This window comes from Tenrec ecaudatus, chromosome 7 (assembly GCF_050624435.1).
Source record: "Tenrec ecaudatus isolate mTenEca1 chromosome 7, mTenEca1.hap1, whole genome shotgun sequence".
Classification (NCBI taxonomy): Eukaryota; Metazoa; Chordata; class Mammalia; order Afrosoricida; family Tenrecidae; genus Tenrec; species Tenrec ecaudatus.
This window is the reverse complement of record NC_134536.1, coordinates 29877868-29891048: the sequence shown is the minus strand read 5'-3', so window position 1 is coordinate 29891048 and position 13181 is coordinate 29877868. Positions and strand designations below refer to the sequence as shown.

The 13181-nt window shown below is 44.3% G+C and overlaps 1 protein-coding gene across 1 annotated transcript in view; it reads left to right on the top strand.

The window, feature by feature from the left end:
- The window catches only part of HECA (hdc homolog, cell cycle regulator), a 56312-nt gene extending 50557 nt beyond the window's left edge, over positions 1 to 5755 (top strand). The window contains exon 4 of the mRNA XM_075554461.1: positions 2109 to 5755. Coding sequence (XP_075410576.1) covers positions 2109 to 2273 — 165 coding nt within the window. The 3' untranslated portion in view covers positions 2274 to 5755. The remainder of the gene's footprint in view (positions 1 to 2108) is intronic.
- The last annotated feature ends 7426 nt before the right edge of the window (positions 5756 to 13181 follow it).

Here is a 13181-nt window from a genome sequence, read left to right as displayed (position 1 = left end):
ACTATTAGCCAAGAGGCATTAACTTGACAGCACTAAGAACATTCACTGCATAGTTTAGTATCTTCCTCATATGGTTTGACTTTCAAAAAGAGCGTACCTTTATTATGATTTCCTTATTCAGAAAATAAAATGTCTCGAATGTCAAGTTTGGCATGGCAGGTATTCTGACTGCAGTTGGATACAAGGGTCCTAAGTTCTCGTGCATGACTTGTCCTTTTGACTCCAGGTTGGTCCGGTGATTCTGACACTATCCTAATGCTTCGCACCCATCTCCAGGTTTAACTGCCCTTGGCATTTAGTGTGTTACGTCCTTGAGCATTCATTTCACTGTAGTCACCATGACTTAGTGCCAGCTCTCCCCGCTCCACACGCAGCCGCCCAGTGGTTTCGCTTTTCAAGACCCAGGCCATGAAAGAATCCATGCACCAGTTAATGTTACAGCTGGAGATGAACCCCCCCCGCCCCCACCCCCCCCACCCCCGTTCCAGGTTTCACACCCACACTGGACGCCAGAAGAGTCTGCTGGGATGTGGTCCTGCCCAGGGTCAGAGCCTGTTGTCCCCAAGCTGGCCTCCCCTCCTTCCCCACTGAGAGGCAGTGGGAGTGCTTCCAGATCTCTAGAGGGAGCAAAGTGGAATGGCCGCTGCCACACACAGCGAATTGGTACTCACTCTGTGCTGCGCCCTCGCAGCATTCAAGCCCGCATCTCTACTTCCTGGCCCTGCACTGAAATGGAACCTATTCGGTCATTGTTTGCTTTTATAAAGACTCAATTAGGGCGAGTCACTGTAAAGATACAAGCCTCATACACTGCTGAAGAGTCCAAGCCAGTCTTCCAATCAGACTTTGAACCTGAAGTAAGCCATGCTAATGACTAGAAAAGAAAAGCCAATTAAGGAGGTGGATGAAGAGAGGGATTTGCCCCAGCTCTGGCTCTTGATGTCATTTGGAGGAATTTGTTGGTTGGAGGGCTTTCCAGCCCAGATTAGAGAGTGTCTAGAGCAGCGGCTCTCAATCTGTGGGTTGAGACCCACCCCTTTAGGGGTCAAACAACCCTTTCTCAGGGGATGACTGATTCATAACTAGCAAAATGACAGTGGTGAAGTAGCAATGAAAATAATTTAATGGTTGGGGGCTCCCTGCCACGTGAGGAACTGTATTAAAGGGTTGTGGCATCAGGAAGCTTGAGAACCACTGGTCTAGAGGCTCTGGAATCAAGTACCTTGCTTTAAACCCCAGTTCTTCTGCTTCCTACCCGCGGGATCTAGGGCCTGGTACCTAACCGTGATGTGCCTCAGTTTCATTATCAGACTCAGATACCACTGCCTACTTCACAGGCATTTTAGGCAAACAAAATGCCGTGATATTTTTCTACTACATTTTTTGAATGGATGGATAGTGAATCTGCTGTGTGTGAATTCTGGCCATTTACTAACTCCTCAGACGTCCTACTGTTAAGTGGAGGTTGGGTATGAATGGAGATATGCAACATGCCCTCTTGGATTCCAGAAAGCCCCAGGATAAACTTCCAGACTAGGAGGAAAGATCTGGCAACTTGTTTCTGAAAATTGGCTCATGAAAATGGTGCAGATCACACAGAACAGTGTCCCAGTAGTGCCAAAAGAAAAGCCCTCCCTGGATTGGCAAAACAAAATGCCACTGCCTTTGATACCATTTTAACTCAAAACAATCCTATATGGGGTGTCCGAGGGTATCAGTCTGGACCGGAGCAGAAAGCTTGAGCTTTCTCCCCGGGAGCAGCTCCTGGGTTTGAACCGGTGACTTTGCAGTTAGCAGGCCCAACATCTACCCAACAGTGCCCCAGAGCTGGCCGAGTATTTGCACAGCGACAGTGGGTTGGAGTATCTCCAGACTTGTGCAGGTGGGGCCGGACGGGGCAACACGCCTTCTCGTGTGGGGGAGGTCCCTGGGGGTGGAGCCAGCTAGCTGACAGCTGACGGCCCTCAGCTTGGGGAGACCCCGCTTTTGGTACTTGAACTCTTGGTCCATTTCCCAAGAGGACAGTCGCACACGCTTGTTTGGGTGGCGTTGACACGGGGAGCCGCCCTGGGCGCCTGCTGACGTGTCTGTGTCTGTGTCTCCGGCAGGCCCGCCTGAACTGCAAGCACTGTGGGAAGCCGGTGATTGACGTGCGCATCGGGATGCAGTACTTCTCCGAGTACAGCAACGTCCAGCAGTGTCCGCACTGCGGGAATCTGGACTACCACTTCGTGAAGCCGTTCTCCTCCTTCAAAGTCCTCGAAGCTTATTGATGACAGCTTTGCTTTAGGAATAGCTCTTTTATTGGCATTCTTACTTTATTACATATCTTTTATAGGGGAAACATTCTGCGACATTCATGTCTTCTCCTCTTTGAAGGAGAGTGACTGTGTGTGTGCCACTAAAATGGGGGGCCCCTGTGTGCGCTGATTCCCGGGTGTCTGTCAGGGTCTGACAGGAACCCACGTGGGTGGTCCTGTGAGTTTGGGGTAGTGGGTGGTTCCCCATCGGGTGGAGTCTGTGCAGCTTTAAGGTGGGGCGAGAAGGCGGGGAAGGTCCTTGGGAGCTGAATGCACAGCCGGGGCCAGGCGAGTGTTCCCCATGGTGGTCGCTGTCTGCGGATGGGCAGCTCTCCCAGGGACCCTGGGAGAAAGAGGTGACAAATGAATGTAAACTGGTCCCTGGGGAGCGGAGTGTGGAGCAGGTTGTCTGGGCTTACTGCTCCTTAGCACGCTGATGTGATGGTGGCCTGTGCTAACGGATTGCTTGATGTGGGCCACGTGGCGTGCCCATCACTGGTGGAATGGATCTGCTGGTTTTCTGCACTGAAGATGTTGCCCACATGACAAGACATAGGGAGGCTGTTCTTGTGACAATAATCGTAGGTAAGCTGACCGGCAGCAGAGTTCCTTACGGAAATTTGGAAGCGGTGCTCATGAAGCCAAGAAGATTAACCTGTCGCTTGAATTGCACCACTGAAGTTGCCGAAACAGCTCCGAGAGGAGATGCGCACATCGTGGGATTTGGGTGGTCACGGTTGATCCCTGTCACTGTGTCCTTTGTCAGCTTCTGCTCCCACGTACATGTTATAGCCACAGACCCCCAGTGGGGAGTTTCACAACCAAGCACTGCCCCCAGCATCATCTCCCCACGCACTACCTGTTTCATGCTGAGAAATGCAAGATTTGACCAAGAGAGAAAGGAAATGCTTTCTTTTTTTGGAGAGCACACGTGTGAGAGAGAGAATGCTAAGGGAAAGAATGATTTCAATATTGTGTGTTTCATTTTGGAAGAAACCAGTAATCATGCATAACAATAAGAAAAAGCACATATTCTAAAGGTCCCTATTAGACCTTCACGAGTTGCCATTGAGTGATTCAAGTCAAAACAATCCCATGTGTGCCCGCCTGGGCATTGCATTATGTTCTCAGTGGCTGCTTGCTTTCGGTAGCGGGTTGCCTGGCCTTTCTTCTGAGCCACCTCAAACTTCCACCTTTCAAGTCCGCAGGCATACGCATTGACCCCATCATACCTTTTCATTGGTGAAACAAGATGTCGCTAGATAGAACTTGATGAGTCAGATCATTGGGCTTTCCAAATTTCAGCATTTTGGTGATTTAAATCAGGCCTTCCCCATAGATTTATACAATTGGAACTGGACTGTGACTTCTTAAAAAAAGTGTGTGTGGATTTCGACTATATCCGTGCTAAGGGAATGTGGAACACACGCGCTTCAGAGTAGCCACCTTTAGGTGTTTTTAATTACTCATTTGGCGTCATACCATTTTTCCCTCTGGGGAAACTGGCTTTTCACTGTGGAAGAGTCTTCGGTATCACCGTCAGTTGTACGGCACGGAGTCCTGGATGTGTGGTTTCTAACGGCATGGCACCCACCGATCTTCATCTCTCCGTCTGGGTGACCGTCGCCTGGTTTGCTGCAGCTGGCTTGGTGCTTGATGATCTGGAAAACACTTCACCATGGGTGAGATGCTCAAAGTGCCCGTGAGAAAGGGAACAGCAGCAGAGGCCTGCTGGTGTTCACTGTCACTCAAAGTGGGGCACAGACAGAACCCTTGCAAATGTGTCTGCAAGGCGAACGCTGTCATTGCGTGCTAGCTCGCTCCTCACGGAGCCTCTCGTCTACCCAGATAGAAAATTGGTAAGTTTCTCTGGGCTCTAGAATCCAATTTGGATTTTATGTCTGAACTTAAAATGGGTCGTAAAATATTGGTAATTCTGTTCTTTAGCCCGGCTAACACTTTATCGTGCTGCCTGCACATGTCGCCTTGAAACTAGAGTTCCCTGTGAGGCTGCACTCGGCAAACCCGCAGTCGAAAGCAATCTGGTATCATGTTTGCCGCAGTAAAGATCGTTGTCCATATCTTATTTTCTGGCCCCTGAAAAATAAAGTATAATGAGACTTCACTGAAATTGGGTAGATGTTTCTTGGGGCCTCTATTTTAATGATAAAATTAGAATTTTATAGATGCTGCAGTGACATGAGATGGGCCGAGGTGTCAGACCTGAGGAGACCTTTTGTCTTTAGGTGTTACATTTTTGATTACAAGGGAACATTTGGCTGCCTTGAGAAGAAAATAAAACTGAGGCTGCAACCCTGTGAGATAAAACTTATTTTGAAATTCTGCTGACTTTTGGGTTTTCCCCAAGCTTTCTCAAAACACTGGGTGTTGAGTACCTTGATAGGAATTGGAATATGTCAAGAAAGATGATTATTTTTGTAGGTGGCTACCCAAGAGAACCAGTGTCTGCTTCCCTACTTTTCAGTTCAATAAAGTGACCCACTCTTAATTTCAAATCGATTTTTCATCTACTCTAACGTTTGTCCTTTAAAAAAAATCATTTCTCTTTAGGAGTTACTACTTTGAGCAAATAAACGTACCTGGTCAATTAGCTAACATCTCTCAGTGAGAAGAGAGTGACTTCCTGTTGTTTGAGCACTTTCTCTCCAGGTCTCCTCAGCTTCCCACCTGCAGCAGTCAAGGTGCTGGGAATGCACCTGGAGAGAGAGACTTGGTGCCCTGGCATCAGGGTTGCCCTGCCCTGATTAAGGAAGAGCTTTCCCCAGACAGCCTTTAATGTGCAGTTTTTGTTCAAACAGCCTCGCTTTCTGCATTTAAAGTATTTTCTTACTGTTTGGAGAAATTAATTCATCATGAAAGAATACTCGTTGTCAAACCGGAATGCTAACAAGTGTACTGATATGTCACATGATGCACCATCGCCAAAACTAACTTGCTACCATCTTGGGTTTAGTCTTGCAAGACCAGTGCTTCAGCTGAAGTCTCAGCTCTGTGCGCAGGTCACAAACTCCTGCCAGCCCTTTGCTTAGCCCCAAGTGACAAGCAGGCCTTAAGTGATTTTCGACAGAAGCTTGGAGGAGGCGGGGAGAAGGTGCTCTTGGTCACCCTTGCGATTCCTAACCCAATGGATGCTACCTAACCCAATTCATCTCCATGTCTCCTTGACTTTTTATTATTCCAGGCAGTTGAAAAAGCCTATCACCAGGGCCGCCATTAAAAACCAGCTCAAAAACACATTCTCGTCAGTAAAGCTTTCTTGTCAAGATGTCTTGGATTGCACTTTTGTTGAAAGAAGACGGTGTACATAGTTAAAGAGTGCCGATACCCTTGAAACCTGTGGTTATGGAATTGTGCGTGGGGTTAGAGGGTTTCTGTTTGTGAACTGTATGTGTTAAAACAAAATAAAATTTCCGAAGCTAACATTGTACCTTCCATTGAGTGTGCTGCTTTCTTTGTGGCGTGGACACCAAGGTTTTTTATCGGGAGTTTCTGGTCGGGAGAGAGATGTCTTGGAAGGTGTCTTCTCACTCCAGGTCACCACTTCAAAGTCACTGCTGCGGCTAGTGAGGAGTATGGGCTTCTCATGCAGGCTGGAAGTGGTGTTGACTGTAAGCTCCTTCCCACAAAGGAAATCGCAACAGAAAGGAGGTCACTCCATCTTGATAGCCGTGGGTTCCAGAGGGGATTCTACCAAGTACCGTATATACTCGTGTATAAGCCAAGGTTTTCAGCATGTTTTAATGTAGTTTTTGTGGTAAAATTAGGTGCTTTGGCTGATATTCGGGTTGGCTTATACTTGAGTATATATGGTAGATATCCTGCCTCACAGATTTTTACCTAGGCCTGTAACGCTCACATTTTAAAATGAATGTATGAGATTGCATCAGTAAACTTCTTGCTGGCCTTATGTACTGTGATAAAGTAGAGTTCATTCTTCAAATCGCTGCATACAGTTCATTTCAGATACCATTCAAAATCATTGGAAAGTCACAAAACTCTTAGACCACAGGGCAATATCAAAATGTGGATGAAGACAGCTCTTTCATACTCTGCTAGTAACTTAAAAGCCTGCCTTGCCATTCATTTATTACAGATGCCTGAGGTGTAAATTTTATTTTACTCATTTGGGGAGACTTGGAATATTGTGATTTCCACCCACCAGTGTAATCTACAGGAACAAAATCCTATTGCAATTGTAAGGAAAACACAAATCTTTCTGCCTCAGAAAGAAAAAGAATGAAGTTTAATGGAAGACAATTCTTTGTTCTTAGTAGTTTGCATTTCTTTGAGTCTTGGTTAAATTGTTTTGGTAAATTTGGTAGCAATTAGATTGCTAATCATTCAGGCTATTTTTCTAGTATTAAATATAGGAGGAAATTAAAATGCATGTCTGCAGCATTGTGCTCTTAGCTCTGTACATGTGGGATACAAATCTTTTTTTTCAGCCCTGGATATATTCTTTTGAACGTTGGAAATCGAGTTTACAGTTTACAGAGTTTCAGCAATGCATACACCGTTTGTTCCATGCCATTCATTGCAGTCCCCACAGCGTAACACCACATCCCACTTCTTCCCTTTGTTTCCTTCAGCATCTTGGCCCTGGTAAGTATCGTCTTCTTGACCTCAAGTGGTTAATTATTTGAAGGTGTACTATGTACCTCACCAGTGTTACTGTTCTTAGAAACCTGTCTGTTTGGCTGAAAACAGCCGTTGGTGGATTCAACAGACCCGAAGGAGGATTACGGCCATAATCTTGTCTCCATCCTCCCAATAAACCCAGTCACTCTCCAGGTTTGGGGTTTTATTCCACATTTTCCTTCCACTCTGCCCAGGCGCCCCTAATGGGATCCGGAGCGGAGCACTTGGCAGCTGTAGCCGGGAGCCCTCTAGTCTGCATGTAGGGAAACGAAGACTGACGTTGGTGTGGTCCATTAGTCCACTGGACTAATGCTCCCACATGTCTGCGTTTCATCACCCTTTTTTCTTCTGGACAAGGAGAGACCAGTTGTACCTTAGATGGGTGCTGACAAGCTTTGAAGACTCCCGTTGCTACTCCCCAAAGTCAGCTGACCCTGATGTCTGCTGAGACTGTTTCCTGATCGCCCATGCCCAGCGACTCATTCCCTCAAACATATGGTTTGGTTCTCATCCAGAGGATGAGATACCCTCTGAGACGGATACATCTTCACAGATGTGGTGGCTCCATGATCTGGTGTCGATTTCAGACTATTAACAGTGAAGGGGTGGAGTTTCCCGTCAATCAGGTCGTAGCTTGATGACCTTATTGGGAGGCTGGACGGAGGTCAATAGCTCACTGGAGTCCAGATTTGCGCTCTCCCTGTGAGACATTCCTGTTGACAAGCCACATGGAGCTATGCTGATGGCAGCCAGAGCCTTGGAGTGTCGGAGCCTTGGAGTGTCGGAGCCAGTGTGGAGACTCATGCCAGCGCTGAGATGCTTCCACTGCCTCTGGATCCCAGGATTTTCCACCCACTGGCCGGTGATCTTTCTGCATTCGGCACCATTGCATGTGTTGAGTGAGTCTGGAGAGGAATTTATAGACTGGTGTCTAACATGTGGGCTAATATCGGACTTATGGACTTGATCTGGACTGGGCTGGGATGTTTTCTTAATATACAATTACTCTTTGATATAAAGTTCTCTATTACACACGAGTGTCTGGATTTATTTCTCTAGTCGAACTGGATTAACGTGGATATACTTGTTTGGGATAAATCTTACATAATGTGAAATACATTTGGTGGCAATCAGGTGCTATACAGATGTGATACTTGAAATATATGTGTGTTTTAAATCATTTTATTGGGGGCGCCTACAACTCATCACAATCCATACATTAAGTAATATACGTTTAAAGCAGATTCTTTAAGTGGGAGCTTTGAGCATTGTGGTACTTCATGTAAACTGGATGTTGACTTGCTGATCTTCAGACAGCAAACAAAAATAGACAAAGCACTTGTCTTGGAGTTTAAGAGAAAAGCTGCTATCAGGGCTGACACGGAAGTGGCTCCTCTGGGGCCATTTCCTGATGATCAATTCAATTGCCAAATGGTTGTGATTCATTTGGTTAAATTTTTCTATCGTTTTGAATTCTAGTTTATAGCCATCTAAAGTTATCCTCAGTGAACCCAGTTTCTCTAACAGTGGCAATATGATAGCCACAGAGATTTCACCCTGATTCTTGTATCCACGTAATGATTTATTAAATTGTTTAGCTACCATTATTTAAATACATGTTTATAACGATAAATGGTGGCTCAGAACACATACCTAAAAACGTCATGTGATCAAATAGATGTGGATTCCTTTACACTGTCCTCAACATTGGAGTTAGATAAATATCTAACTAGTTCTTGTTTGGAAATGGATTATTCTTACAAGGATCTACATATAATGTCCTCCTTGGGGGACACACAGCAGAGAAGTGGGTGAAGGGAGATGTCAGATGGTGTAAGATATGAAAAAATAATGTATAAATTATCAAGTGTTCACGTAAGAGAGCGGGTTGGGGAGGGAGGGGGGAAATGAGGTGATACCAAGGGCTTAAGTAGAAAGCAAATGTCTTGAGGATGTTTTGACATGAGGGAAACATGTACAAAAGTGCTTGGCACAATGCATGTATGTGTGCATTGTGATAGTTGTACAAGCTCCCAATAAAGTGATTTAGTTATAAAAAATTCCTTTTGCTTTGTGTTATCACTTGCAGACAGGTTATCTTATTCAGCATGTTAATTTGACAGTAGATGCCTGGGGAGATCCTTGTTGCTAGCCCATGCTAGTGTAAACCTTATCCAGATCCTGAATTCACTTGGCTTTTTAAAAATCATTTTATTGGGAGCTCACACACCTCTTATCACAATCCATACATCCATCCATTGTGTCAAGCACATTGGTACATTTGTTGCCATCATCATTCTCAAAACATTTGGTTTTTACTTGAGCCCTTGGTATCAGCTCCTCATTTTCCCCTCCTTCCCCCCTCCCCCTCCCTCATGAACCCTTGATAATATATAAATTATTATAATTTGTCATATCTTACACTGTCTGACGTCTCCCTCCACCCATTTTTCTGTTGTCTGTCCACAGGGAGGAGGTTATATATAAGTCCTTGTAATTGGTTCCCCCTTTCCACTCCACCTTCCCTCCACCCTCCTGGTATCGCCACTCACCACTGGTCCTGACGGGATCATCTGGCTTACTTGGCTTTTTTGTGTCTACTTAATTATATTGTCTTCATTTCACCTGCTTTCTTCTTTTCTGATGCTAAATGGGACTTAGTAAATGACAGTTATATAGACTGTATGGGAAAACATGTCAACTAAAGACACATTTTTACCAAATATGTCAACAGAATGGCATATGTGTAGCGTATTTCATATATGGGAAGGCTGGAATATCAAAATGGAAAGAAATATCGGGAGTCGCAATGGGACAAAGTGCCCTGAAGAAGTAGTGAGAGGAGTCTGTGGGTGCGGGGGTGGATAGCTTCACAGGAAAGACTGGGCTTCTCTGGACAGGAGCTGGCCTTGACCTGAAGACAGCTCGTCAGAATAAAGGCACAATGCCAGGAGGTTTGGTCTCATAGTGCCGGCTAAAGCCCCGTGCTGCTGAAACTACAACCTTGGGATAAACCAAGGGTATTCTGAATCCACAGGGTAACCATGGCAAATCTCGCTGGAGAGCCCACTCACCCGTGATCTAAAACAGGATAATCATGTGTCTTGGGAAGTAGATGGGATGCTTCCTGACTTAAGAAGACTGGCACATTGTTTAAAGACCTCACCGTGTCACTCCCCTTTCTTCTACTGTGGAACCATTTTTTTTTCATTTTAACAATTTATTAGGGGCTCATACAATTCTTATCACAGTTCATACATATACATACATCAATTGTATAAAGCACATCTGTACAGTCCCTGCCCTAATCATTTTTTTCTCCTCTTTTCTTTTTTTACATTTTATTAGGGACCCATACAACTCTTATCACCATCCATACATATACATACATCAATTGTATAAAGCACATCCATACATTCCCTGCCCCAATCATTCTCAAAGCATTTGCTCTCCACTTAAGCCCCTTGCATCAGGTCCTCTTTTTTTCCCCCCCTCCCTCCCCTTTCCCCCCTCCCTCATGTGTCCTTGGTAATTTATACCTCGTTATTTTGTCATATCTTGCCCTATCCGGAGTCTCCCTCCCCCCCTTCTCTGCTGTCCCTCTCTCAGGGAAGAGGTCACATGTGGATCCTTGCAATCAGTTCCCCCCTTCCAACCCACTCACCCTCCACTCTCCCAGCATCGTCCCTCACACCCTTGGTGTGGAACCATTTTTAAAGCATCATTTGGACCCAGCTTTAGCTCATTTGGCAAGATGAGGCTTTTTGCCTTGTCCTGTCTCAGAAGCAAATGCTACAACTCCTGGTCCTTTTTTTTCCCCTTCCCCTCCCAGTGTTCTGCATCACTCCACCTCTCGTCCGTTGTACTGTGGTACCTAGTGTACAGTCTGGTGATGGAATCTCTGTGCTAGTCGGATACATGGTGGAAAGAAAGGTTTCAGGGAAGGGCTTCCAGACTAAGACTAGGAAAAAGAAATAGGTTGGCTTCTGAGTAATTAGCCTTTGAAAACCTTAGGAGTAGCGGTGGACCGTCATCTGTTATTGTGCCTGGAGATGAGCCCTGTAGCTTGCAGGGCACGCAAATACAGCTGAAGTGCTGCCTCTTCGGAGTAGATTTAACTTCCCCGATGTGGATAGAGCACAGTTGGCATCTTCATTCGCACAACTGAAAAAGAAGAAACGGTGGCAAATAGCCATTAGCAATTAGAACATAGAATGTATGAAGTATAAATCCAAGAATCCTGGAAATTGTCAAAAATGTAGTTGAACACACAAAGATGGGAAATTCTAGGCATTTGCTGAAATGGACTGGTACTGATCATTGTGAATCAGACAGTCTTATAGTTAATCAGGAAGAAATGCTATTGAGGATTGACGTGTTCCTCATGGAAAAGAACATTTCAAGTTCTATTATGTGGTACAATGCTGTCTAAGGTAGGATCATATCCATACACCAACAAAGAAGAGCAGATAATATGACTTCCCCAATTATGCAATGACCACTAATGCCAATGATGAAGAAACTGAAAAGATTCTACCAACATCAGTATGAAATTGAGCTAGTATGCAATCAAGATGGATTGGCAATTACTAGTGATTGGAGTTGGAAAGTTGGAAACACAGAGGATCAGCAGTTAGAACACAGAAGGACTCTTGTGATAGGAAAGAGTTGGAGATCACATACTAGAATTTTGCAAGACCAAGGACATTTTCATTGCAAATACCTTTCTCAAGATAAATGACAGGGAGACACACCCTTACCAGATGAAATACCCAGGAATCAAAATTGATACTATTTGTGGGAAAAGGAGATAGAGAAGCTCATTTTCAGTGGAAAAAGGTCAGCGACGGACTGTGGAACAGACCATCAGTTGCTCATATGCAAGCTCAGGGGGGAAGCTGAAGAAGATTAAGACAAATCCATGAGACCCAATATATGACCTTGAGTTTATGCCAAGAATCTCAAGCACATTTTAAAAAATTTACTTTTATTATTTTAAATTCATTTTATTGGGGCCTCTTACAGCTCTTATCACAATCCATACATCCATCCATTGTGTCAAGCACATTTGTACATATGTTGCCATCATAATTTTCGAAACAATTTCTTTATACTTGAACCCTTGGTATCAGCTCATTTTCCAGTCTCCTCCCACCCTCCCTCATGAACCCTTGATAATTTATAAATTATTTTGTCATGTCTTACACCAACCACTGTCTCCCCTCACCTATTTTTCTGTTGTTTTCCTGGTAAGAGGGGATTATATATCCATCATTGTGATCGGATCCCCTATTTTTTTATTATTTTTAAACCGTTTTACAATCATACATGTATCATGTAATTCGATAGTTATATCAAGAGTTGTGCAATAATTACCACAATCAATTTTAGAATATTTTCTTCTTTGTACTCGTTATTAGTATAATTACTTTTTGTGACAAAAATATGCACAAAACATTCTCAAATTCAACAACTTCTACATGTATAACTCAGTGCCACTGAGGATACTCTGCATACTGTGCAACCATTATTGACATCCTTTTCCAAATCACTCCACCACTACTAACATAAACTCCACGCTCCCCACACAAACTCTTGCACCTGTGGTAACCATTGGCTAACTTTGATTTCTTCTTTTAGTAGTTTTCTTATATAAAATTCACACCTCCATAGTTGTCACTTTTTTAAAGAGTTGCATCCCCACTGCTGTATTCATTGTTTGCTCCCCAATTCCTCCCCCCAACTCATCCCCATCCATGGTAAACCATTATTCCAGTTAGTCATTCTTGTGCTTCATAAACTGGGAAACCTAACAGAAACCATTAAAAATGAAACAAAATAACCATGATAAAGAGTAAGAAAGGAAAGACTAACAAGAAGCCAGAGAATAAATTTCTGTCTTGGAACAGTGAGAAATATTTGAGGCTCGAGTAAATTCAGAATGGGCCAAGAGGGCGGTCTAGTGGCCAAGTATCATACCGAGGTTTGATCTACCATCATCATCAAGTTCACCGTAGTCTTTGACAATATAGCTGTTCAAATCCCTTGCCTGTGGCCAGAGGAGATTTTCTAGAGGTTTAATCTGACTAGATACTCCACGGATGGATTGGGGGCTCCCACTGTTCTCCACACCCTTCTATAAATCGGGTTTTCAGTTTGTAGCTCTGATCATTTTCCCTTCGTCATATTTGGATTTTGTTATTGTCATCTTTGGATCACACA